The 26,944-nt window shown below is 46.9% G+C and overlaps 1 protein-coding gene across 4 annotated transcripts in view; it reads left to right on the top strand.

Moving 5' to 3' along the window:
- The window catches only part of sec22a (SEC22 homolog A, vesicle trafficking protein), a 93,574-nt gene that overhangs the window by 48,370 nt on the left and 18,260 nt on the right, over positions 1 to 26,944 (top strand). For 3 of the 4 annotated variants that reach the window (XM_085986834.1, XM_085986833.1, XM_085986832.1), the window contains exon 5: positions 19,988 to 20,106. In XM_085986834.1, the coding sequence (XP_085842960.1) occupies positions 19,988 to 20,106 (119 nt within the window). Of the gene's footprint in view, positions 1 to 19,987; positions 20,107 to 26,944 lie in introns of those variants that run through there. The other variant, XM_085986835.1, reaches the window with a different exon arrangement.

Here is a 26,944-nt window from a genome sequence, read left to right as displayed (position 1 = left end):
GGTACCTGTATAAGCATTTCCAGGCACTGCTTGTTACTTTGGCAAATATCATATATTTATACTGTGGCCTTTTTGCAAACCGGAGGGTAAGAGAAACGTGGTTGCTGCAACGCAAGCAAATAGCCTTCGCTATCCCACATGTTCAACTTCTGCCATTTTAAAATTAACTTTAATAAGAGGAAGGAAAGAATGGGGGAGGACTTCTGGATTTGTTCCAGCATGCTGCTCACCTACACAACATTTACACACAAGCAGTGCTAGTGGTGCATATGGTGAATCTGTTTTTAGGAATATATATCTTAAATCTGAATTGAAGGTCCATTTATTAAATGTGGTCAAACTTTGAAGAGATTGTACCTCGATTGCTTTTGAAACATAAAGGACAATTAATAGGCTTTCTGAAGGCATAAGGACATAAGAAACAGGAGCAGGAGTAGGCCATTCGGCCCCTCGAGCCTTCCCCGCCATTCAATAAGATCGTGGCTGATCTGATCTTGGCCTCAACGCCACTTTCCCGCCCGCTCCCCATAACCCTCGACTCCCCTGTAGCTCAAATATCTGTCTATCTCCGCTTTGAATATATTCACTGACTCCGCCTCCACAGCTCTCTGGGGTAGAGAATTCCACAGATTCACGACCCTCTGAGAGAAGAAATTCCTCCTCATCTCCGTTTTAAATGGGCGACCGCTTATCCTGAAACTGTGCCCCCTAGTTCTAGATTCCCCCACGAGGGGAAACATCCTCCCTGCATCTACCCTGTCAAGCCCCCTCAGAATCTTATGTTTCAATAAGATCACCTCTCATTCTTCTAAACTCCAATGAGTATAGGCCCAATCTGCTCAACCTTTCTTCATAAGACAACCCCTTCATCTCAGGAATCAACCTAGTGAGCCTTCTCTGAACTGCCTCCAATGCAAGTATATCTCTCCTTAAATATGGAGACCAAAACTGTACGCAGTACTCCAGGTGTGGGCTCACAGTTGTCTATAGATGCAGGGTCATCTATCTCAACATGTCTGAGCAGCAGTGCCTAAGGCGGCTCCGACTTTCGCGAGAGGTAGTGACTGACATCTGCACAATGCTACAGCAAGACCTGCTGCCCAGAGGACCAGGTGGACAACCATTACCAGTGGCCGTCAAAGTCACCACCGCACTCAACTTTTTTACCTCTGGCTCATTCCAGGGATCAGCAGCAGACATCAGCGGTATCTCCCAGGCGGCCGCGCACACTTGCATCACGCAGGTAACCGATGCCCTCGCGCACAATCACATCCATTTCACCAAGGATCGAGCAAGTGTCACGGCACGAGCGGTTGGATTAGCTCATCTGGCAGGCTTTCCAAGGGTGCAGGGCGTCATTGACTGCACATATGTGGCCCTTAGGGCACCCCATCGCAATCCAGGTATTTTTGTCAACCGCAAGGGCTTCCACTCCCTCAATGTTCAGCTGGTGTGTGACCACAAGAAGGAGATTTTGCATGTTTGTGCCATGTACCCTGGCAGTTGCCATGACACCTTCATACAGCGCCAGTCTAGTGTGCCTCCGCTATTCAGTCCGCCAGACCAACTTAACGGATGGCTACTTGGAGACAAGGGCTATCCCCTGAGGACATGGCTAATGGCGCCGTTGGTGAGGCCAGCCAACGAAGCTGAGAAGCGCTACAACTCCAGCCACATTACCACCAGATCCATTATTGAACAAACCATTGGTTTGCTGAAGATGCGCTTCAGATGCCTGGATAGGTCAGGTGGAGCCCTGCAGTACTCAGCAGCCAGGGTCTCCAGAATCGTCGTGGTTTGCTGTGAACTTCACAACATGGCACCGCGTCATGGCTTGCAGATACCTGAGGACCAAGTGGCTCCTCACATATTCTCCTCAGATGAGGAGGAGGAGGAGGAGGGGGGCGAAAGCGAACATCCTGCAGATGCCCATCAACCAGCGGCAGCATTACGCGAGAACATTACTGCCCGGGATGCAAGGAACGCACTCATCCTGGCCAGATTTGCATAGCCTAGTCAATCAAACACTTTTGCCTCGCAGCTTTTTACCAGAGCATTGACAATGGCCAAGAACCAGAGGATTCCTAGCACTCTGACCACCATACTGACAGTTGCAAGTATTCCTAAGGCCTCACTGTGGAAGTCCCAATAGCGAAATGACAGACGCCACAACTGCAACATTTGCCATCAGAATTTTTATGCACAATTACGACGTGATGGCATTTTTACACTAAACACAAAATTCCACCCAAGTGCCTACCCTTGTGACTACTTGTGCTTTATCTTCCTCTTAGCGTGCTCCTACGTAGTGCTTCCCCTGTGGCTTCAGCAGATGTGGAGGCCCCTTGCTCACTTTCCTGCTGCTCCTGTCTCTACACCTTTGGCGGGCGTCCTCTGGGGTTGCGAGCCTGTGAGGGCTCGTCAACAGTCTGCTGCTCCTGCGGCTGTGCAGGGGTTGAGACGTCTATCTCACTTGGGTGTAGACTCCGGTGGGGCTCTGACCGAGGGCTCTGCAGTGGCATGGAAGTGTGAGCGCTTGGAGAGGAACCCCCACTTCCTTGAGGTCTGCCAGCAACCTCATGGGTCAGGTCCTCCTCCGCGCCTGCAAGTGGCTGGAGAGCACCTTGCTGCACATCAGGTGGGCCATGGGGACCCGTATCTGCAATGGCAGTCCTACTCAGAAGGACTTCCATGAAGGTCTGATTTCTCTGTTCAATAGATGCCCATCGCTCCTCAAGAGATGTCATTCTATTCTGAACAATGACCATGTTTTCCATACCCTGGCGACTAAGCTCCTCCATGGCCGTAGCCCTCCTCTCCTCTACCATAGCCATCCTGTCCTGTACGGTAGCCAGCCTTACCACGGAGGTAGCAATCGTTTCCACGGAGGTAGCCATCCTTTCCGTGTTCATGCGTTCATGCGCCAGTGACTCCACAAAGGCTCTGCTCAGGTTCGCTGTGGATTCCTCCATTCGCTCCACACTCGCAGTGACCCTAGAGACAAAACCTACCAGAGACTCCTGCATCTGTTCCTGGAGTTCCATCACCGCTGATCTCCTGGATGGACCCAGAGGCAGAGGGTCGACATGCTGCTGAGCCAAGCTGGCAGAGTCCTGCGCCCTCCGACTTGGACTCTCCACTGCTGTCCCTGTCTCCACAATCTGCTGATGCTCACTTGTGAGCTGTGATACACCAGGTGACAACACTACTCTATGTCCCGAAGGTCTCACCGAGGTGTGCTGGGTGCGCTGAATTCTGGTGACGCTGTGCCCTCAGAGGTTGCAGCTGAGGAGTCTGGCTGCTCAGCCTCTTCTTCCTGGCTAGGGGGGACGGATGCTTGTGATGGTCCTGTGGGGAAGTAAAGGAAAGAGTCAGAGATGTGATGCAAAGGCTACATGCACATAGCTTTTTGCAGATGCTCATAAGTCCATCTGTTACAGCTTCACAATCATTATCAGCGACTCATGCAATGTCAAAGAGAGAGATGGGAAACTTTTCTGTCACCAGCTTGCTGTGTTGCACCCGTCTGTCTGTCCCCCACGTGCGAATCATCCTTAATGCCCATGATTTCCAGGACGGCCTCCTCCCAGGGGGTCAGGTGGGCTATTGAGGGTGGACCTCCTCCTGTCCTGGCTCTCGCTCTTTTGTTGTGAGCTCTCTTTTCCTGCAATGAGGGAGACAAGTAGAGGTGGAGTGAGAATGAAGGAGTGAGTGTAGAGATTGCATAGCATAGATACTTAGAAGGAGTCAAAGATGGAGTGAGGTTGCAAGACCAAGGGCCCTCCCTGTGTGTTGTCAGTTGTGTTCAAAGCATCAGAGTGATGGGGAGTGTGAGGGCTGCATGGTGGAATAGTTATGTGAATGTGAGCATAGAGAGAGGGAATGGGTAAAGGTGCATGGATGTCAGTGTCAAGTGGGATGTGGAGGAAGAGATTGCTAAAGCTGAGTGTTGGAGGGGAAAGGCAATGGGGATCAGATTGAGGGTGATGGGAAATTCATACTCACTTTTCCAGTGCGCTGAAGGTCATGAAATCTTTTCCTGCACTGTATCCAGGTTCTGCGGGTGACTCCCAAGGAGTTGACCTCCTCAGCCACCTGCATCTACACTGCCTTGGTCTGAGTGGGAGGCCTCTTCCTCCCTGATGAAGGGAAGAGCACCTCCCTGTTGGTCCTAGCCCCATCCACCAATGCCTGCAGTGCCGCCTTGTCAAAGCGAGGAGTTGCTCTTGCCCTCCCACTTGTCATCTTTCCTGCAGGTCCCTCTGACACCAAATGGAGGAAGCTTGGAAGCCTGCAGAAGAAGCAAGGCTTGCTGTGGACCTTAAATGCAGCAGCATTGATGACATCATCGGAGGGGACTTTCAGTCATGAAAAACCCCTTTGCAAAGGCTTACCACACGTTGGAAATCAATTGGCCAATTGAGTTAAAATTGCATCAATCTCCCACACCCATTTAGATTCATGTGGGAAACACGAAATTCGGATAACACGACAACAGCCCGCACCTGAGTTAAAATCGAGCCCTTTGTGTCTTCCTCACAACTTGTTTTCCCACCTATCTTTGTATCATCAGCAAATTTGGCTACAGTACACTCGGTCCCTTCATCCAAGTCATTGATACAGATTGTAAATAGTTGAGGCCCCAGCACTGATCCCTGTGGTACCCCACTAGTTACAGTTTGCCAACCAGAAAATGACCCATTTATCCCAACTTTGTTTTCTGTTAGTCAGCCAATCCTCTATCCATGCTAATATATTACCCCCAACCCCGTGAGCTCTTGTGCAGTAACCTTTCATGTGGCACCTTATCGAATGCCTTCTGGAAATCCAAATACACTACATCTACTGGTTCCCCTTTATCCACCCTGCTCGTTACATCCTCAAAGAACTCTAGTAATTTTGTAAAACACGATTTCCCTTTCATAAAACCATGTTGACTCTGCTTGATTGTATTATGATTTTTTAAAAGTCCTGCTATTACTTCCTTAATAATGGATTCCAGCATTTTCCTAATGACAGATGTTAGGTGCCTGCTTTTTGCCTCCCTCCTTTCTTGAATAGGGGCGTTACATTTGCGGTTTTCCAATCTGCTGGGACCTCTCCAGAATCCAGGGAATTTTGGTAGATTACAACCAACGCATCCACTATCCGTGCAGCCACGTCTTTTAAGATCCTAGGATGTAGACCATCAGGCCCAGGGGACTTGTCGGCCTTTAGTCCCATTAGTTTGCCTGATATTTTTCCTCTAGTAATAGTCATTGTTTTAAGTTCCTCCCTCCCTATTGCCCCTTGATTATCAATTATTATTGTCTCTACCATTTCCCTGTTTCCCATTATTAATTCCCCAGTCCCATCCTGTAGGGGACCAACATTTACTTTAGCTACTCTCTTCCCTTTTATATACCTGTAGAAGCTCTTGCTGTCTGTTTTTATATTTTTTGCTAGTTTACTTTCATAATCTATCTTCTCCCTCTTTATTATTTTTTTTTAGTCATCCTTTGCTGGTTTCTAAAAATTTCCCAATCCTCTGGCCTACCACTAATCTTCACAACATTGTATGCCTTTTCTTTTAGCCACGGATGGTTCATCCTTCTCGTAGACTCTTTCCTTTTCACTGGAATATATCTTTGCTGAGAGTTATGAAATATCTCCTTAAATGTCTGCCACGGCTCATCTGCCGTCTTACCCTTTAATCTATTTTCCCAGTCTAATTTAGCCAACTCTGTCTTCGTACCTTTGTAATTGCCTTTATTTAAGTTTAGGACACTAGTTTCAGACCCAAGTTTCTCACCCTCAAACTGAATTTGAAATTCTATCATGCTATGATCGCTCTTCCCTAGAGGATCCTTTACTATGAGATCATTAATTAATCCTGTCTCATTACACATTACCAGATCTAAAATAGCCTTCTCCCTGGTTGGTTCCACAATGTATTGTTCTAAGAAACCATCCCGAATACATTCTATGAACTCATCCTCAAGGCTACCCTTGCCAATTTGATTTGTCCAATCTATATGAAGATTAAAATCGCTCATGATTATCGCAGTACCTTTCTTAAAAGTCCCTATTATTTCTTGATTTATACTCTGTCCTACACTGTAGCTACTGTTAGGGGGCCTATAGACTACTCCCACCAGTGACTTTCCTTTACTATTTCTTATCTCCACCCAAACTGATTCTACATCCTGATCTTCTGAGCCAATATCATTTCTCACTACTGCACTGATCTCATCCTTTATTAACAGAGCTACCCCACCTCCTTTTCCTTTCTGCCTATCCTTCCAAAATGTCAAATACCCCTGAATATTCAGTTCTCAGCCTTGGTCACCTTGCAACCATGTCTCTGTAATGGCTATCAGATCATACCCATTTATTTCTATTGGTGCCATCAACTCATCTATCTTGTTACAAATGCTGCGTGCATTCAGATAAAGAGCTTTTAACTTTTTCTTTATACCATTTTTACCTACTCTGAAACTATTTCTGGTGCATGCTTATGTTCGTACGCTCTGTCTCCTCCTGTCACACTCTGGTTATCATTACCCCTATCGCTAACCTGCACTATTGCCTTCTCCTTTCTCTTTGACTTTCTAAATTCCCTTTCACCTGAACCTTCCCCCCCTCCCCCCCCCCCCCACTATTTAGTTTAACGCCCTATCTACAGCCCTAGTTATTCGATTTGCCAGGACACTGGTCCCAGTATGGTTCAAGTGAAGCCCGTCCCAACGAAACAGTTCCCTCTTTCCCCAGTGCTGGTGCCAGTGCCCCATGAATCGAAATCCATTTCTCCCACACCAATCATTGAGCCACGCATTGATCTGATCTTCTTGACCCTATACCAATTTGCTCGTGGCTCAGGTAGTAATCCAGAGATTATTACCTTTGTGGTTCTGCTTTTTAATTTGGCTCCTAGCTGCTCATACTCCCTCAGCAGAACCTCTTTCTTAGTCCTACCTATGTTGTTGGTACCTACGTGGACCACGACAACTGGATCTTCCCCTCCCATTCCAAGTTTCTCTGCAGCCCCAAGGAGATGTCCTTAACCCTGGCACCAGGCAGGCAACACAGCTGTCGGGACTCACTCTCTCGGCTGCAGAGAACAGTATCTATGCCCCTAACTATACTGTCCCCTACCACTACTACATTCCTTTTTACTCCCCCAACTTGAATGGCCCCCTGTACCACGGTGCCGTGGTCAGTTTGCTCATCCTCCCTACAGTCCCTGCTCTCGTCCTCATACCTGTTGGACAAGTGCAAGGGCTGAGGCTCCTCCAATGCTAACTCCTGGACCCCCATACCTGCCTCACTTGCAGTCACACCCTCCTGTCCCTGACCACGGACCAAGGCATGTTAGTTGTGTGGGGAGACAAGGTAGGAATAATGTTGTGAAGAGATGAGAGGCAAGCTAGTGCAGAGTGGGGGAATGGCAGTCGGAACGACTACAGTAAAACCTGTACAAAAAGACATCCCCCAAAAACGGACACTTGTTGACCGTCCCAAATCACTTAAAATATAATAAGTACAAATTGCACCTTGAAACCACGGACACTCGCAAATTAAGAATTACAGACAACCTTCCGTGCACCAAGTCAGTTTGCAACTGAAAACAGGTTAGCGCGAGGCGGCAACGGGTGACAAAACGGCATTTATGGAATGGAGATCTCTTTACCCAGCATCTCTAGAGGCAGAGAAACCACTCTTATATCTGTGATTGAAAGCTTGCACGGCTCTATCACAGGGATAGAGGGGTTTCTCTGCCTCTATGGATGCTGGGTACAAAACTCCCCATTCCACAAAAGCCGGGAACTGCAGCGGAATGACGGGTACTTTCGCAAATTGGGGCAAGGGTCTCCAGGGCGCTGCCTCTAGATTATTTACATGGCAATTATTGCATTAAATTTCTCACCGCAGTGCGCACCCTGCTTTGGGATGTCGCCCGCGTGAAACGCATTCTGGAGGGAGCTGGAGAGTCGGGAAATGTGGGTGTCCGCATTCAGGAGGGGGTCTGGTATGGGGTGGTCTTGGCATTTGGGGGAGGGCTCTGAAGTCGGGAGTGGGAAGAGATGGAGACTGGGGAGAGATGGGGAGTGGGGTCTCGGTGAACAAAGGAGAAAGGGTGCTGGGGAAGAGAAGGGGACGAGTCTGGAGATTGGGGTGAGGTGGGCACCATCATTCTCTGCAGAGCCAGGAGCAGCAGCAACAACATGATGGGCTGGATTTTGCTGGGGGGTCAGCGGGAGCGATCGGTGGCGGCTCGGGTGGGAAATTGTTTTTTTTCCCCCCGCTGTGAACCCGTCACCACGTGCCTTTCCCGATGTTGGGTCTGCCAGTGCTGAGCAGACCCGACACGCAGTGGCGGGTTCACAGCGGGGAATCCAATTCAGGTAATTAGTGGCTTGTTTAGAGCCACTTAAGAAATGAATTTGAGCTCACTTTCTGCATTTGACAGATCGTCCACGCTGGTTGTGGACCACATCTGTCAAGCTGAGGCGGGAGTTCAGTGGCCATTGAATCAGCTGTTGAGTTGACAGCTTCAAATGTACTGTAAAAGCTCCCACCTTAGAGATATCTTCCCTCAGCCACAAACTCTTCCTCACTGCCAGATTTACTTCTCTTGATGCTGTACACCCTGGCTGCCACATGATGCGTCAGGTTTGCACCACCCCACACCAGCACCATAAAGCATCCCTACAATGCCCAAGCCATTCCTTTCACACTCCTCACATAGGATATACGGCACAGAAACAGGCCATTCGGCCCAACCAGTCCATGCCAACGTTTATACTCCACACGAGCCACCTCCCGTCTTTCCTCATCTAAATTTATCAGCATAACCTTCTATTCCCTTCTCCCTCATATGCTTGTCTAGTCTCCCTTTAAATGCATCTATACTATTCACTTCAACCACTCTCTGTAGTAGCGAGTTCCACATTCTCACCACTGAGTAAAGAAGTCTCTTAATTACCTATTGGATTTCATGGTGACTATCTTATATTGATGGCCTCTCATTATGCTCTTCCCCACAAGTGAAAACATTCTCTCTGTATCCTCTCTCATCAACATTTTTCATAATTTTAAAGACCTCTACTGGTCACCCCTCAGCCTTTTTTCAAGAGAAAAGAGACCCAGCCTGTTCATCCTTTCCTGATATGCAACAAGACCTGGACGACGTAAGTGGCAGGTAACATTTGTGCCACAGAAGTGCCAGGCAATGACTCTCCAACAAGCGAGAGTCTAACCACCTTCCCATGACATTCAATGGCATTACCATTGCCAAATCTTTTTGGCAGCACGGTGGCATAGTGGTTAGCACTGTTGCCTCGCGGGACCAGGGTTCGAATCCGGCCTCGGTTGACTGTCTGTGTGGAGTTTGCACATTCTCCCCGTGTTTGCGTGGGTTTCCTCCGGGTGCTCCGGTTTCCTCCCACAGTCCAAAGATGTGCGGGTTAGGTTGATTGGCTATGATAAATTGACCCTTAGTGTTAGGGGGATTAAATACGTGGGGTTACGGGGATAGGGTGGGATATGTGTTGGTGTAGGGGTTACGGAGATCGGGTGGGATATGTGTCGGTGCAGGCTCGATGGGCCGAAATGGCCTCTATCTGCACTGTGGGGTTTCTGTGAAATCCCCTGCCATCAACATCCTGGGGGTTACCGTTGACCAGAAACTTAACTAGACCAGCCGCATAAATACTGTGGCATCAAGAGCAGGTGAGAGGCTAGGTATTTTGCGGCGAGTGTCTCACCTCCCGACTCCCCAAAGCCTTTCCACCATCTACAAGGCACAAGTGTGTGTGATGGAATACCCTCCATTTGCCTGGATGAGTGCAGCTCCAACAACACTCAAGAAGCTCGACACCATCCAGGACAAAGCAGCCCGCTTGATTGGCACCCCATCCACCACCTTAAACATTCACTCCCTCCACCATCAGTGTACCGTGGCTGTAGTATGTACTGTCTACAAGATGCACTGCAGCAACTCGCCAAGGCTTCTTCGGCAGCACATCCCAAACCCGTGACCTCTTCCACCTAGAAGGACAAGGGCAGCAGGCGCATGGGAACACCACCACCTCCAAGTTCCCCTCCAAGTCACACACCATCCTGACTTAGAAGTATATCGCTGATCCTTCATCGTCGCTGGGTCAAAATCCTGGAACTCCCTCCCTAACAGCACTGTGGGAGTCCCTTCACCACATGGACTGCAGCAATTCAAGAAGGCGGCTCACCACCACCTTCTCAAGGGCAATTAGGGATGGGCAATAAATGCTGGTCTTGCCAGCGACGCCCACATCCCATAAAAACGAATTAAAAAAAATATATATGTATACCCTCGCATTTCTGGTATCCTTGTAAATCTTCTCTGCACCCTTTCCAGTGCCTCTATATCCTTTTTATAATATGGAAACCAGAACTGTACGCAGTACTCTAAGTGTGGTCTAACCAAGGTTCGATACAAGTTTAACATAACTTCCCTACTTTTCAATTCTATCCCTCTAGAAATAAACCCTAGTGCTTGGTTTGCTTTTTTTATGGCCTTTTAGTGATTTGTGTATTTGTCGCAACTTTTAGTGATTTGTGTATTTGTACTCCTAGATCCCTTTTGTTTCTCTACCCCACCTAGACTTGCACCCTCCAAGTTATAAGTGACCTCCCTATTCTTCCTACCAAAATGTAATACCTCACATTTATCTGTGTTGAACTTCATTTGCCAATTATATGCCCATTCTGCAAGTTTATTAATGTCCTCCTGTAACTTGTTGCAGTCTTCCTCAGTGTTAACTATCCCCCCAATTTGGTGTCATCCGCAAATTTAGAAATTGTGTTTTTGATTCCAAAGTCTAAAACGTTAATGTAAATTGTGAACAGCAGTGGGCCCAGCACTGATCCTTGTGGAACACCACTACCCACCTTCTGCCACTGTGAATAGCTACCCTTTACTCCTACTCTCTGCTTTCTGTCCTGAAGCCAGCCAGCAATCCATTCTGCTACTTGTCCCCTGACTCCACATTCTCTGACCTTGTTCATCAGTCTATTATGGGGCACCTTATCGAAGGCCTTTTGGAAAATCCCGATAAATTACATCTACTGCATTACCATTGTCTACTCTCGGTTACCTCTTCAAAAAATTCAATGAGGTTGGTCAAGCAAGACTTTCCCTTTTGAAATTCATGTTGACTATTCATTATTATATTTTTGGTTTCTAGATGTTCTTCTATTTTCTCCTTTAGTAGGGATTCTATTATTTTTCCTACCACCAATGTTAAGCTGACTGGTCTATAGTTCCCTGGACATGTTCTATCCCCCTTCATAAATATCAATATTATGTTAGCTATCTGCCAGTCTATCTGGCACTATACCTTTTTCTAATTAATTATTAAATATGTGTAGTAATGCCTCTGCTATCTTTTCCCTAGATTCTTTTAAAATGCGTGGATGCAATCCATCCGACCAGGGGTTTTATCCTCTGAGTTTGATTAGTTTATTTAAAATATCCCTTTTTTATTTTAAATGCACTTATCTCATTACTAATCTCATCATCCAATGGCATGTCCACCTGTTCTATCTCCCTGGTAAATACTGAAGCAAAATAATTATTTAATATTTCTGCCATCTCTCTCTCGTTACCTATGGTATTGTCCAGACTATTCCTTAATGGCCCTATTCCCATCCCAACCTTCCTTTTTTTATTGATGTGCCTATTAAATATTTTACTGCAAGGGGTACCCTTATGTCTCACCATTCACTGCAACTCACTAAGCCACTTCCAAAAGTACACACAAATCTGTCCAAGAATGCAAAGTGTTGAAAATAAAGGTTTCAATGTTTGACACCACATTGACACAAACTTTACCTGAACATTGTATAAAACACCCAAGTGCCTACCCTAGTGTGTTAGTTGGTATGATTGTACTAGGATGAGGGTGAGTGTGAGAGATGCCTAGTTAGATGGGGATGTGATGATGTAGATAGAGAGGGATGGGTGGAGGTGCAAGGTAAGTTGGTGTGAGTAAGGATGTGCAGGAGTAGGGTAGGGAAGGCAGAGTGATGGGGATGTGATGAGAGGCACAGCAGGATGAGGTTGAGTGTGGCTTTGTACTAACATTTCGTGATCTACTGAGATCATTGAAACGTTTGCGGCACTGCACCAAGGTCCTGCTTGTGTCCTCCTGTGCGATGTCAACCAGGCTGTGTTGATCTCTTGGGGAGGTCTCTTCCGCCCATAGGAAGGGAAGAGGACCTCCCTGCGTGCTGTGACTCCCTCCATAGCGAGTCTGGGTGCAGCCCTGAACATCTGTGCAGTGCTTGTGTCAGTGTTTGTAGCACTTCAGTGCTGTAGAACACTGACGGCACAAATGTCAAAAGAAAGTTGGCCACGGTCCCTTTAAGGAAACCGGCTGATGACGCGTCATGAAATGACGTCACCAGACCCACTTCCTCTAATTGGCCGGGAAATGCGCTGGGTGTGCTTAACAAGCCCAATTGGGAAATTCATTTTAGAGGCCGGGATGAAGACCGCAGCGGGATCGGGACCCGCCACCGACGTGACCCGCCGAGGTTCGTAAAATCGCGGCCATCAAGTGGGAGCACCACGGAGAGTGGAGCAGCCAGTAAAGTGGAAGAACCAAGGGGGAAGGGAGGAGGAAGGTTCTTAAACTGAGGGCTATTAAACCGTGGGACCCTTTACCACATGTGGCTATTGATGTAGAGACTAATATTTAATATGCAAGGGAAGGGGCTAAATATCTGAAAAGGAGGAATATAGAAGGATCTGGGAGTTACAGGAGAGAGAGTCAGCACTGGCGGGGCTGAAGGCCTCCTCCTGTGTTGTAATTTCTCTGTTTCCCTTCTTCGCCTGCTCATGGATGGCCTCTTGGTACTTGGAACTTCTTGCACAACATTGCAGGCTGCCAATGTAGCAGATCCCACAATCAGGACATCCTTCCCTCAATGGAAAAGGACCCCAGGATGGCAATGAACTGGGAAGTCCCACAAACAGAAAGTAGAACTGAAATCACATCATGCTGGCAGGGCTCCAGAATTAGGCACGTTTCCAGGTGGGAGCTTAAAAAAAAGAAGTAACGCTGCAGGAGGTACAGCCAATCCTGGGATATTTGGCTCATGCAATGACCATTTTGAAAATAAGGACACCTGCAAATAAAGACACCTGATGCAAGTCCCTAGGTGTCCCTAATTCACAGGTTTCACTGTACTTTGCTTCAGTTTTCACAGAGGAGATGGATAATGGAATTATACAATTATCAGGTGGGGCTTTTTTTATTCTTGGGGTGTGGGTGACATGCAAAGGCTGCATTTATTGCCCATCCATAGTTGTGTGGAGAAGGTGGGACATTTTGAACTGTTGAAGTCCCGGTGGTGATGGTTAGATGGGGAACTTCAGAATTTTGACCTAGTGATAAAGGAACCGTGTTATATATCCAACTTAGGATTGGTGTGTGACTTGCAGGAGAACTTGGTAGTGATGGTGTTTCCATGATGGTGCTATTTTTTATCTTTCCTGGTGGTGAAGGTCATAGGGCTGGGAGATGCTATTAAAGGAAGCTTAGCAAGTTTCTGCATAATGCAGCCACACGGGTGCAGGGGATGAATATTGAGTCTAATGGCAGGGGCCTTAATCAAGCAGACTGCTTTGTTCTGGATGGTGTTCAGCTGTTTGATTTTTGCTGTGACTACATCCTCCAAATGAGTGGCCAGCATTCTATGACACTCCTGATTTAACCTTTGTAGATGGTTGAGAGGCATTGAGTGTTCAGGAGGTGAGCTATCCATTGCAGAGTACTTAGACTGTGCCCTGTTATCGCAGCCACAGTGTTCCGATCAGCGGTGACCCCAGGATGGTGGTGGATTCGGCGATGGTGGCGCAGTTGAAGTTCAGGGGTACGGTGGTTGGGCCATTTCTTGTTGAAGATGGTCATTACCTGCCACTCTGTGACATGATTGTTACCTGTCGCTTATCAGTCCAAGCCTGCTGCAGGATGGCATGGATTGTTTCATTATCAGGGGAGTTTTGTGAGGACCTGAACACTAGATTCATCAGCAATCACCCCCTTTCCTGACCTTATGACAGACAGAAAGTACTTGATGAAGCCGCCGAAGATGGTTGGGCTGAGAAAACCCTGCAGTGATGTCCTGGGGCTGTGATGATTGGCCTCCAATAATTATGACCATCTTCCTTTATCTCCAGCCATCTTCCTCCTTGACCGCCATTGACCTCCGTTTTGTCAGAGCTCTTTGATGCCATACTCTATTGAAGACTGCCTAGATAGCAAGGTCAGCTAATCTGGCCTCTCCTCTGGCATTCAGCTTTTTTCTGTGTTTGCATCAAAGCTGTGACAAGAGTATGTATTGGAGGATTGTATGAATTTATATGCGTAAATGATCTGGACTAGGAACTGAGGAAACAATATTGGAATTTGCTGATGACACCAAATTTGGGAGGTGGCGGGGGGGGAAGGTGGGTGGCAAATTGTGATGAGGACTGTGAATGATTGCAGGGGAACATAGGCTTGCAGGGTGGGCAAATAGGTGGCAGATGCAGTCCAATCTAGAAAATTGTGAAACAGTACATTTTACAAGTAACAATAGGGAAAGGAAATACACCTTAAGTGGTAAGATTTCTGATAGAGTAGTTAAGGCCATAAAAAGGCAAGCAGAATCCATGATTTTTGTATCCAGAGACACACAATACAAAAGCAAGGAGCTAATGTTAAACTTGCACAAGCGCTTACTTGGGCCACAGTTGGAGCATTGCATACGATTTGGGGGAATCCATTATGGGAAGGCGATGGAAGAGGTACCAGTATGATACCAGGGATGGGGCGGGGTTACAGTTATGAAAAGACACTTGAGAAGTGAAAGCTTTTTCATTATAGCTGAGAAGGCTAAGGGGTGTCCTGATAGAAACCTTCAAGATTATGGAGGTAAATAGTGATTGTTTCCACTAGTGACAAGTGGGCACAACTTTGAGACAGCCAGAAGAATCAAAGGGGTGTTTGGTATATGGAATTCTGTCACAAACAGTTAGTGAAGCAGAGTTCATATTTTTTTGAAAGAAGATAAGTTGCTTGAAAGAGTGGCATGTTAAAAGATGTAAGCAGGAAAGTGGGATTGTGGAGAAAAACTCCACCGCATGATGGCCCTGTTTCTGTGCTGTAACGTTCTATGACTGACTGACTTACTGTACAATCTGATTCGACTCTATCTGAAGTACAGGTTGGTATGAATGCTTTTTGCATGTTAAATATGTCATAGAATCCATTCAAGCTGATTTTCTGTTTTATCCAGACTAAACATTTTCAGTAATGAAGTGGCTGTCTGCTCCTTAAACTGTAAAGTGCTCTCAGGTGTGAATGATGTATTTTTTTAAAAATGTGTTGGTGTTTAAAAACAATTTACTGGTGGCTATTAAGTGTTTGTTTTAATTGGTCTAAGTATAAAATCAATTTCAAATACAATTAAACCATCTACTAAACTCTGGAATACTGAGGGATAAATTACAGATGTATGTGCTGTTCTGAGTTGATTTGGGGCCAGTAAGTAGATATTCAGTCCAAGATCCCGCTACACAACTGTAAGTTACTAGCCACCTATTATTAACCTAATCTGCGCAAAATACTTTTTCCTCTTTTATTTTAAGTGTGGAACTTTCAACGCCAATAGAAAGGGAAGTTGGGTTGGGGTGTACATAAGGTGGCCGATCCACTAATCCATTTTACACCCCCACCAAAGTGGAAAGCTCCGCCCCCAAACCTCTGCTGCAGAGACATGGGGCTGGATTTTCATTGGCGGCGGGTAGGAGGCGGGACTACAACTTTTGGGGTTGTAGTCCCGCCTCCATCGAGTTCTAGCCAACCCACGCGATTTTGACTTGATTGACCTTGTTGAGCCCACCCAGCAGGCCAATTAAGGGCCACCCGGCAACAGGTGATGTCACAGATTGATATTTCATCTGTCAAGTCCTTTTGACAGATGAAATATCAGCGTTTCACAGCTGTTTGAAGCTGTCAAACACTGACAATCTGTTTTCTAAGTAAATCATCCTGAGAGGAAAGAATTAAGAGACCTACCCAGAACAGAAAGCTGAATGCTGCAATTTTTGACAGCTCGCGGCCATTCTGCTTTCTGTGCCGGTGAGATGAGGGACTCCAGAGACCTGAAGGAAGGAAGGCTGTAAAGGCATGTAAAATTTCTTTTAAACACTTTACACATACCAAACACACTTACCTTTGCACCCATCACTCACCTGAACACCGGACATCTCGACCCCCTCCAAGCCCTTCATCCCGACGGTCCGCCTCCTCCAACTTGGCGTGGTTTGGAGCTGTCGGGAATCCCACACTTCAACATTAAAAATAGGGATCAGGCTAAAAACTGCCTGTTAACTACCTGTTAACGGGCAGTTAATTGGCACTAATCCCCTTCCCGCCTCGGGGCGGGGGGGGCGGGTCCCAGTGCGGGGCGGGTACCCGCCTCCTTTTGAAACTGGCATGGGGGCGGGATGGGTTCGTGCCCCCCCCCCCCCCCGATTTTGGGATTTTTAACCCCCCCACACGCCTCCAATCCTGCCTCCACGGCCCAATGAAAATCCTGCCCATGGTGTCATGGACAGCAGCAACCCCCCAGTACCTCATCCGAATGACTGTTGTTCATGTAAGAGCCTGTGCAACGACAATTGGCAGCTTGTTGTGGGCTTCAGGTCAGAGGCTGGGTATTCTGCGGCGAGTGACTCGCCTCCAGACTCCCCAAAGCCTTTCCACCATCTACAAGGCACAAGTCAGGAGTGTGATGGAATACTCTCCACTTGCCTGGATGAGTGCAGCTCCAACAACACTCAAGAAGCTCGACACCATCCAGGACAAAGCTGCCCACTTTATGTTCACTCCCTCCACCACCGGCGTACCGTGGCTGCAGTGTGTACTATCTACAAGATGCACTGCAGCAACTCGCCAAGGCTTCTTCGGCAGCACCTCCCAAACCCATGATCTCTACCACCTAGAAGGACAAGGCCAACAGGCGCATGGGAACACCACTACCTCCAAGTTCCCCTCCAAGTCACACAGCATCCTGACTTGGAAATATATTGCCGTTCCTTCATAGTCACTGGGTCAAAATCCTGGAATTCCCTCCCTAACAGCACTGTGGGAGTACCTTCACACGGACTGTAGCGGTTCAAGAATGCGGCTCACCACCACCTTCTTCTCGTGGGTAATTAGCGATGGGCAATAAATGCTGGCCTTGCCAGCGATGCCCACATCCCTTGAATGAATAAAAAAAATCTAGTCTGATCCCGTCCTTAACTGACATCCACACAACAACACTTTCTAGCTGAGGTTATTGGAATATGACTAGAACTGAGAACTCTGGACGATTTTGTTCACCCCCATTCCCTCTCCCCTTTCCTACCTCGGACATCTTTAGGACAATTGTAGATCCGAATTGCTACCGCCAGCTGAGATCAGCTAACACAGCGTGGACTAGGGGTTGAGGTGGGAGCTTTTGATCTGTATGGCTGTGTACTGCATCACACAGTCAGCTTAACCACCAAGCTGTTTGGGGACCTTTGTCTTTTTATTTCCGTTAAAAATCAATACTGTTTGGTCAGGGTGAAGTGGCAGCACAAGCGAGGAGAACATCAGTAATACAGAGCAATGGGTGTGTAGCATTACAGGTGTAACTTTACAGTTGCTCTCTTGGTATCAGAGGAAAATCATCTGCACGCAGTAATCTAAGAATGTGAAGTTTACAGACATAGAATTTTCAGAAAATACATCTATATGTTAAAAACCGTGTAGGATACTGTCAATAATTTTTTGTCTGATTATGCTTCGGTGACACGCTTTGGGATGTTTTAGTACGTTAAATTGCTGTATAAATGCATGTTGTAGGATACGCACTTCCTGTGCACAGGCCTTCCTCCTTGTTACGCTGCTGTTGCAGGCTCTGGGAACTAGGTGGCTATTTAAAGTGGATTTCTGAAGTGTCTCTTCCAACTCCATCGCCATCTTGTATATAAGAAAAAAAATCCATCAGCTGACCGCATGCTATAATATTTACATAGAATTTACAGCACAAAATCAGGCCATTCAGCCCAACTGGTCTATCGGTGTTTATGCTGCACACGAGCCTCCTCCCACCCCTCTTCATCTAACCCCATCACCATATCCTTCTATTCCTTTCTTCCCTCGTGCTTATCTAGTTTCCCTTTAAATGCATCTGTACTATTTACCTCAACTACTCCTTGTGGTGGTAGTGAGTTCTACATTCTAACCACTCTCTCTGGGTAAAGAAGTTTCTCCTGAATTCCCTATTGGATTTATTGGTGGCTGTGGGAAATATTATGGGAAATGTACTCATTTTCAAAACCCCTCTTAGATTTATCCCCTCGCTATGCATCACGCAGTTGAGAAGATGAGGAGGTGTGCTGCTCCCCAGCTAATGTAATCAGCAGCTAAGAGGTGCAACACTGCCTGACGCCATTGTGACCATTGGAGGAAATTGCTGTTCCAAGGCAGTAGAGGAAAATGACACGGTGCCTCACATGGAAGGGGAGGGGGATTAAAAGAAAAAGTAATTTTTGAATTGATTCCTTTCTTCTTGCCTGGAAACTAATAGTCTAGGAACTTGCGACTTGGGGAATTTCTGGCTATTGTGGACAGAGAATTGAGCAGGGTTGCACTCGTTCTCCGACTGCCTTTGGATTCTACTATTTCAAGGGGCAGTGCATTGGTAAAGTAGCAAACAAATCCCACCAGATAAGTGTGTTTTCAAAAATTTTATATATATATATACTAATTGTTTTACATTCACAGTATACAAAGAACCTCATAAATAAGATTTTATCTCAACTATTGAATGTGTTGCTGCTTGTTGTATTCTGTCTATTCAGTGAAGCATTTATCACCTGTGTGTTTAGTGAGGTTTTTTTTTTAAAGGGCCCCCCTTTTTTGCTCATGGTTCTTTTGGGTTTTATATCACTGGGCCAAAAAAAACTTGTTCCCAAGCCTTTGCCAATGCTGTAGTGTAGATTGAATCACAGCACAGAAGGAGGCCATTCGGCCCATCGTGCCTGTGCCAGCTCTTTGAAAGAGCTCTCCAATTAGCCCCACTCCCCTTGCTCTTTCCCCCTAGCCCTTCAGATTTCTCCTTTTTAAGCATATATCGGCTTCCCTTTTGAAAGTTACTATTGAATCTGCTTCCGCCGCACTTTCAGGCAGCGCGTTCCAGATCATAACAACTCGCTGCGTTTATATATAAAAAAAAAAAAAAAAAATTCTCCTCGTCTCCCCTGGCTTCTTTGCCAATTATCTGAAATCTGTGTCCTTTGGTTACCAACTCTCCTGCCAGTGGAAACAGTTTCTTTGTATATCTGCAGCAAGCAACGTTTTCTCTTTACCCAGTCACCCACGTTAAACGAACCACATATGGTGAATGACTAGGTGCCTTTTTTTTTATATTAAAACAATTTCCCACCTTTATCCTGATGAAGCCATTGCCTCTAGCTGGACTACAGTTCCTAGCCCTCCAGTTCTTTGTCCAGTTAAACATTCTTTATAGGTGGTAAATGTTGGCTCACAGAGGCATCACAGCCAAGCACAATTCTGTCCATGTCTAACATCTAGTTTGGATCACTGGATGGTGACTAGGAGCAGAAACCCTGGCCAAATTTCCCCCTTTCCCCAAATCGGGATGTTGCGGCCAATTTCCCCAGCACAGTTGCCCCCACTCCTCCTCCCCCCCCCCCCCCCCCCCCCACCCCCCCCCGATTGAAATCAGCTAACTCGGCACAAATTGGGATTCAAAGCTGGTCTCTGTGCCTCAGTATCACATCAGATTACCCACTGAACCATCGGGCCGGCTAAAGGTTTCCACTTAAACAGACGTTGGTGTTGACGGGTATGTGCAAGCTGTGTTTGTGATTGGAATATGCAGCTAGATTCATGCTGCCATTTTTTTGTTTTTGTTGCCACAGCTCCAAATCAGCAACTGGAACCAGCGACATTGCCGGGAATCATATCTTGTTTACTTTGTCTGCTGTGCTCAGCTTTAAATCTAATCCGTGGGTTTCATGCAATGGAAAACTTATTTCAGGTGAGTTGTGAAATTTTTCACAGCAACATTTCCTCAAGTCGATATGTTTTATTTTCTTAATGCAATTTAAATGTTACTATGTAAAAAAACATCTTGTAAGCATAACGCTTAAAGGAAAGTGGCAGACCGGTGTAACGGCACACACTGTCACCAGTTTGCATCAATTCCCCCCCACCCCCCATACAACAATTTCCAGTCTTGTCCAAGAGGTGACAAGTCGTGGTCTACAGAGAGGGAGGGAGGGAGGGAAAATCTGAGGGCAAGTTGACCTAGGCTGTTCTCATGTTAATGGGCAGTTACAGAGTAGCATTGGCAGCGTTCGGTGCCTGCCTTCTAGGTATGTGGCAGGGAACATAGAAAGGGATGATAATGCAGACTAAAAGCACGATCTGATGAGAGAAATTCTCATAAGTTTCAAGCCAAATTAATGTCCCTTTTAAGTACAGGCAGGCGACGGCTGGTGCAGGGCTAATATCTGCAATTAAGTGCTAATGAAAGGTTAAATAATTCTAATGCAATTAGTTGCGAGTTTATTGAGTGATCATCTCCATTTGTTTCCAAGGAAATAAGTCTGTAGAAATCCAGTCTGGTGTGTTAACAAGAAAGCATACTATAAAAAGGGCGTGTTGTAATGTGCCTTGGAACTAGCATCATCAACTGCAAAAGCAAAGTTGTTTATCAGTGAAGGTGAACTGCTGCCCAGAATATGCTGTACTGTGCGTCATCCCTTGTCATTTGTGCAGACTCAACATTGCATACGGTTGTTATCCAGCTTTCTGTTTTTGTTTTTTTTGGGGGCTTGTGAGAGTGACAGAAAGCTCTTGTGATCAAATTGCGTAAATTTGCAGAAGTGATGCTGTACCAAATGATCATAAAAGTAGTGGCAGTGCGGTATAGTTCACTGTGTTATGCTGCAGGGTGAATGCCACAGATTTAATGTACATTGTTGTGGGACCAAATTTGGGAGCGCGGTTCTATCAGCTTGTTTTACATGGTCCTTGTGATCGTTCATTCCTTGTTAATACATTGGCTTTAATACAAAGTGAACGGATCAACAATGTCAGTGCAGTTGAATGTTACCTGACGGCTGAATTAAATTCAATATAAACAAAAGTATTGACATTCTGAATGTTTTAAATGCAACCTTTCCACAGTAGGCCCGAAGGGGATTACTTGTTGTCAAATAGATTCACTTAGTAAGTACATGCAATACTAAACCTTGCAAATGAAATGTATTTAGAACGATTGTTCCATTAGAAAGCAACAAGGCTTTCAACCTAGATTTGGAGGGGTGAATGTCGATGAGAAAATAGTTGTAGCTGATTGAGAAATAAGAGGCAATATTCAGGGTACAGATGGAAGTACAAGTGTAACCAGTGTAATGAAGTTGCTGAATGTCAAAACATATAAAACTGCCATTGGGCCCAATAAACCTGTCACTTTTTGACAGATCAACCTCCCCTATCCATCTTCACACTATGTCCCTAAATTTCTGGAGATAGAAGGAAGACACATTTCTTGGGTTAAAATGGATGCTGCTCTCACTTTGCTAGATACTGAATGGAAGACAATTGTAATGAAATCTGTTTGTCTTGCCTGTATTCGTTTTGCACTCATGTATATTACCCTCCCCCACACGGTGTATAGTTTCACTTCCTCTTCCCTGACTAACCTGGAAGGTTCCAGGTCTTGGCTCTTGGCTCCGCCCCTGACTTCTCTTACATAAAGATCCCAGGATCTGTATGCCTCATTCCTGCGCGCCAGTCAGTGTGTTGAGATGTTAGCTCTGATCTTAGTGATTAAAAGCCAACTTGTTAAAGTCTATAACTTCTAGTTTTGTGGTTATTGAAGGCACATCAATTTTAATCACTAAAGAATACTAGGATGGATCGACTCCTAAAACCAGAGCGTCTGGACTTGGATCCACATTCTGCTGAAGCATCAAATCAATTTGGACACTGGCTCAAATGCTTCGAACTCTTCGCGAGGGCCTCATCCGCTAGCGAGGTAGATAAACTGAGTCTACTGACTACTCGTGTTAATCATCGGATTTATTCGTTCATCCGGGACGCCACCTCTTACACGGAGGCCATCACTATCCTGAAGGCCCAATACCAGAGGCCAGTAAACGAAGTGTACGCCAGACATCTGCTGGCTACACGCAGGCAGCGACCTGAGGAATCAATGGACAATTTCTTACAGGGCCTAAAGGACTTGGTCCGGGACTGTAACTGCAAGGCCGTGACAGCCAACGTGTACTCTGACGAATTGGTCCGCGATTCCTTCATCATGGGCCTCAAATCGAATTATATCCGGCAGAGACTGCTGGAGAAGGAGGTCCTGGACTTAAAAAAGGCAGTGGCCACTGCGCGATCGCTGGACGTGGCCCAGAAAAACTCTGACTCTTATTCTTCCGGCCATGCGGCCCTAACCGCCTCGTGCGCGCCGAGCGGGCCGCATGGTTGACTAGAATAAACTACAAGCTACCTACCCCTATCTGGACAATGTCACTATCTGCGGGCACAACCAGCAAGACCACGATCTAAATCTTGCGAGATTTTTAAAAACTGCCCTAAAGCGGAATCTAACCTACAACGAAGACAAATGTGTCTTCAACACAACCCGTCTCTCTATCCTCGGCTGTGTGGTGGAAGATGGGGTAATTGGACCGGACCCTGACCGATTACGCCCCCTAAAGGAACTGCCCCTGCCACACAATCCCAAAGCTTTAAAAAGGTGCCTGGGATTTTTTTCGTATTATGCCCAATGGGTGCCCAATTACTCTGATAAGGCCCGACCCCTCATTAAATCGACGTCCTTCCCACTATCAGCTGAAGCTCGGGAGGCTTTCACCAGTATCAAACAGGACATCGAAAGGGCTGCACTGTGTGCAGTGGACGAAAGCATTCCCTTTCAAGTCGAAAGCGATGCGTCAGACTTTAGAGTCATAGAGTCATAGAGTAATACAGCACGGATAGAGGCCCTTCGGCCCATCGTGTCCATGCCGGCCATCAAGCCCTGTCTAATCTAATCCCATATTCCAGCATTTGGCCCGTAGCCTTGTATGCTATGGCATTTCAAATGCTCATCCAAATGCTTCTTAAATGTTGTGAGGGTTTCTGCCTCCACAACCCTTTCAGGCAGTGAGTTCCAGACTCCAACCACCCTCTGGGTGAAAAAGTTCTTTCTCAAATCCCCTCTAAACCTCCCGCCCTTTACCTTGAATCTATGCCCCCTAGTTATTGACCCCTCTACTAAGGGGAAAAGCTCCTCAGCATCCATCCTATCTATGCCCCTCACAATTTTGTACACCTCAATCATGTCCCCCCTCAGCCTCCTCTGCTCCAAGGAAAACAAACCCAATCTGCCCAGTCTCTCTTCATAGCTGAAGCGCTCCAGCCCTGGTAACATCCTGGTGAACCTCCTCTGCACCCTCTCTAACGCGATCACATCTTTCCTGTAGTGTGGCGACCAGAACTGCACACAGTATTCCAGCTGTGGCCTAACCAGTGTTTTATACAGCTCCATCATAACCTCCTTGCTCTTATATTCTATGCCTCGGCTAATGAAGGCAAGTATCCCATATGCCTTTTTTACCACCTTATCCACCTGTTCCGCCGCCTTCAGGGATCTGTGTACCTGCACACCCAGATCCCTCTGACCCTCCGTCTTGCCTAGGGTCTTTCCCTTCATTGTGTATTCCCTTGCCTTGTTAGACCCCCCAAAGTGCATCACCTTGCACTTTTCCGGGTTAAATTCCATTTGCCACTGTTCCGCCCATCTGACCAACCCATCTATATCGTTCTGCAGACTGAGGCTACCCTCCTCGCTATTTACCACCCTACCAATTTTAGTATCATCCGCGAATTTACTGATCATACCCTTTACATTCATATCCAAGTCATTAATGTAGACCACAAACAGCAAGGGACCCAGCACCGATCCCTGTGGTACCCCACTGGCCACAGGTTTCCAGTCACAAAAACAACCTTCGACCATCACCCTCTGCCTTCTGCCACTTTGCTTTAGCTGCGACCCTCAATCAGGCTGGGAGACCTGTGGCCTTCTTCTCCCGAACCCTTCAGGGACCTGAAATCAGGCACTCTTCTGTCGAGAAGGAGGCACAGGCTATAGTGGAGGCAGTGCGGCACTGGAGACACTACCTAGCCAGCAAACGTTTCACCCTGCTCACCAACCAGCGGTCGGTGGCTTTCATGTTTAATAACAAACAAAGGGGGAAAATCAAGAATGACAAAATACTCAGGTGGAGGATCGAACTATCCACGTTCGACTATGATATTATGTACAGGCCGGGAGCCCTTAATGAACCCCCAGACGCCCTATCGCGGGGAATGTGTGCCAGCATTCATACGGACAAATTACAAGGTCTCCACAACGACCTGTGTCACCCAGGGGTCACCCGACTATACCATTTTATAAAGTCCCGCAATCTGCCCCACTCCATCGAGGAGGTCAGGGCAATGACCAGAGCCTGCTGCATCTGTGCAGAATGCAAGCCTCGTTTCTACAGGCCTGACCGTGCACACCTTATCAAAGCCACACGGCCATTCGAGCGCCTAAGTCTGGACTTCAAGGGACCCCTTCCCTCTGCCGACCGTAACGTATACTTCCTCAATATCATTGATGAATATTCCCGCTTCCCCTTCGCCATTCCCTGCCCAGACATGACCCGTGCCACGGTCATCAAGTGTCTCGGTAATCTATTCTGCATGTTTGGCATGCCGAACTACATACACAGCGATAGGGGGACGTCATTTATGAGTGACGAACTGCGCCAGTTCTTGCTCTCAAAGGGGCTAGCCACTAGCAGAACCACTAGCTACAACCCCCGGGGTAATGGGCAAGTGGAAAGGGAGAATGCTACTGTTTGGAAGGCTGTCACGTTAGCCTTAAAGTCAAAAGGCCTTCCGACCTCCCGCTGGCAGGAAGTCCTCCCAGACGTGCTCCACTCCATAAGGTCTCTGTTATGTACAGCCACTAATGCTACCCCTCATGAAAAGATGTTCGTTTTCCCCCGGAAATCTACCTCGGGCATATCTCTACCCGCGTGGCTGACTTCCCCGGGGACAGTACTATTGCGGAAGCACGTGAGAGGCCATAAAACGGACCCCCTTGTGGAAAAGGTAGAGCTCCTCCATGCAAACCCTCAGTACGCCTATATCGAATACTCTGATGGGCGAAAGGACACTGTTTCCATAAAAGACCTCGCTCCCTCGGGGAGCGGAGAGAACGATGAGAGACTACCCGAGGAAGACCTACACCAAAAAGAGACAGGACGCCCAGAGGTATCAATACCCAACTTTAACCTGGAGGACACTGCAGATAACCTGGAAGACACTGCGGAGGCCCGGACAGCGGAGGAACCAGAATCCACTCCCCTAGAGGCACCCCAACCGGCTTTGCGCCGATCACTGAGAACCGCAAAACCTCCTGACAGACTCACTTATACCAACTTTTAAGAAACATCACCCCGATGGACTAAATCTAAAGAAGGGGTGAATGTAATGAAATCTGTTTGTCTTGCCTGTATTCGTTTTGCACTCATGTATATTACCCTCCCCCACACGGTGTATAGTTTCACTTCCTCTTCCCTGACTAACCTGGAAGGTTCCAGGTCTTGGCTCTTGGCTCCGCCCCTGACTTCTCTTACATAAAGATCCCAGGATCTGTATGACTCATTCCTGCGAGCCAGTCAGTGTGTTGAGATGTTAGCTCTGATCTTAGTGATTAAAAGCCAACTTGTTAAAGTCTATAACTTCTAGTTTTGTGGTTATTGAAGGCACATCAACAATAATACTCAGTCCATGGGAAACCACTAAAAAGATTTGATGGCATTTATTGTCCATCCATAGTTGTCCTGAGAAGGTGGTGGTAACTGAGTGGCTTGCTCGACCACTTCAGAGGGCAGGTAAAAGCTAACCACATTGGTGTGGTTCTGGAGTTACACAGAAGATAAGAGTAGGCCATTCGGCCCCTCGAGCCTGCTCCGCCATTCAATGCAATCATGGCTGATCACCAAATTCAGTACCCTGTCCCTGCCTTCTCCCCATATCCCTTGATCCCTTTAGCCTTAAGAAATATATCCAACTCCTTCTTGAATATATTTAATGAACTGGCCTCCACCACCCTCTGTGGCAGAGAATTCCACAGGTTCACCAATCTCTGTGAAGAAATTCCTCCTCGTCTCTGTCCTAAATGGCTTACCCCTTATCCTTAGACTATGACCCCTGGTTCTGGATTCCCCCACCATCGGGAACATCCTTCCTGCCTCTAGTCTGTCCAGGCCTGACAGAATTTTATAAGTTTCGATGAGATCCCCTCTCAATCTTCTAAACTCCAGTGAGTATAAGCCCAATTGACACAATCTCTCATACGTCATTCCTGCCATCCCAGCTATCAGCCTGGTGAATCTTCGCTGCACTCCTTCCATGGCAAGAACATCCTTCCTCAGACAAGGCGACCAAAACTGCACACAATACTCAAGGTGCGGTCTCACCAAGGCCCTGTACAACTGCAGCAAGACATCCTTGTTCCTGTACTCGAACCCTCTTGCTACGAAGGCCAACATACCATTTGCCTTCTTAACCGCCTGCTGCACCTGCATGCTTACCTTCAGCGACTGGTGCACAAGAACACCCAGGACTCTTTGCACTTCCCCTTATCCCAATCTATTGCCATTCAAATAATCTGCCTTCCTGTTTTTGCCACCAAAGTGGATAACCTCACATTTATCCACATTATAGTGCATTTTTCTGCCCAATCACCCAACCTGTCCAAATCATACTGGAGTTTCACGACATCCTCCTCACAGCATACC

The sequence above is a fragment of the Somniosus microcephalus genome, chromosome 4, assembly GCF_052327205.1.
Source record: "Somniosus microcephalus isolate GS21.2 chromosome 4, FLI_Smic_1.0, whole genome shotgun sequence".
Taxonomy (NCBI): Eukaryota; Metazoa; Chordata; class Chondrichthyes; order Squaliformes; family Somniosidae; genus Somniosus; species Somniosus microcephalus.
The sequence above is the reverse complement of the archived record's forward strand: the minus strand, read 5'-3'. Positions and strand labels throughout refer to the sequence as shown.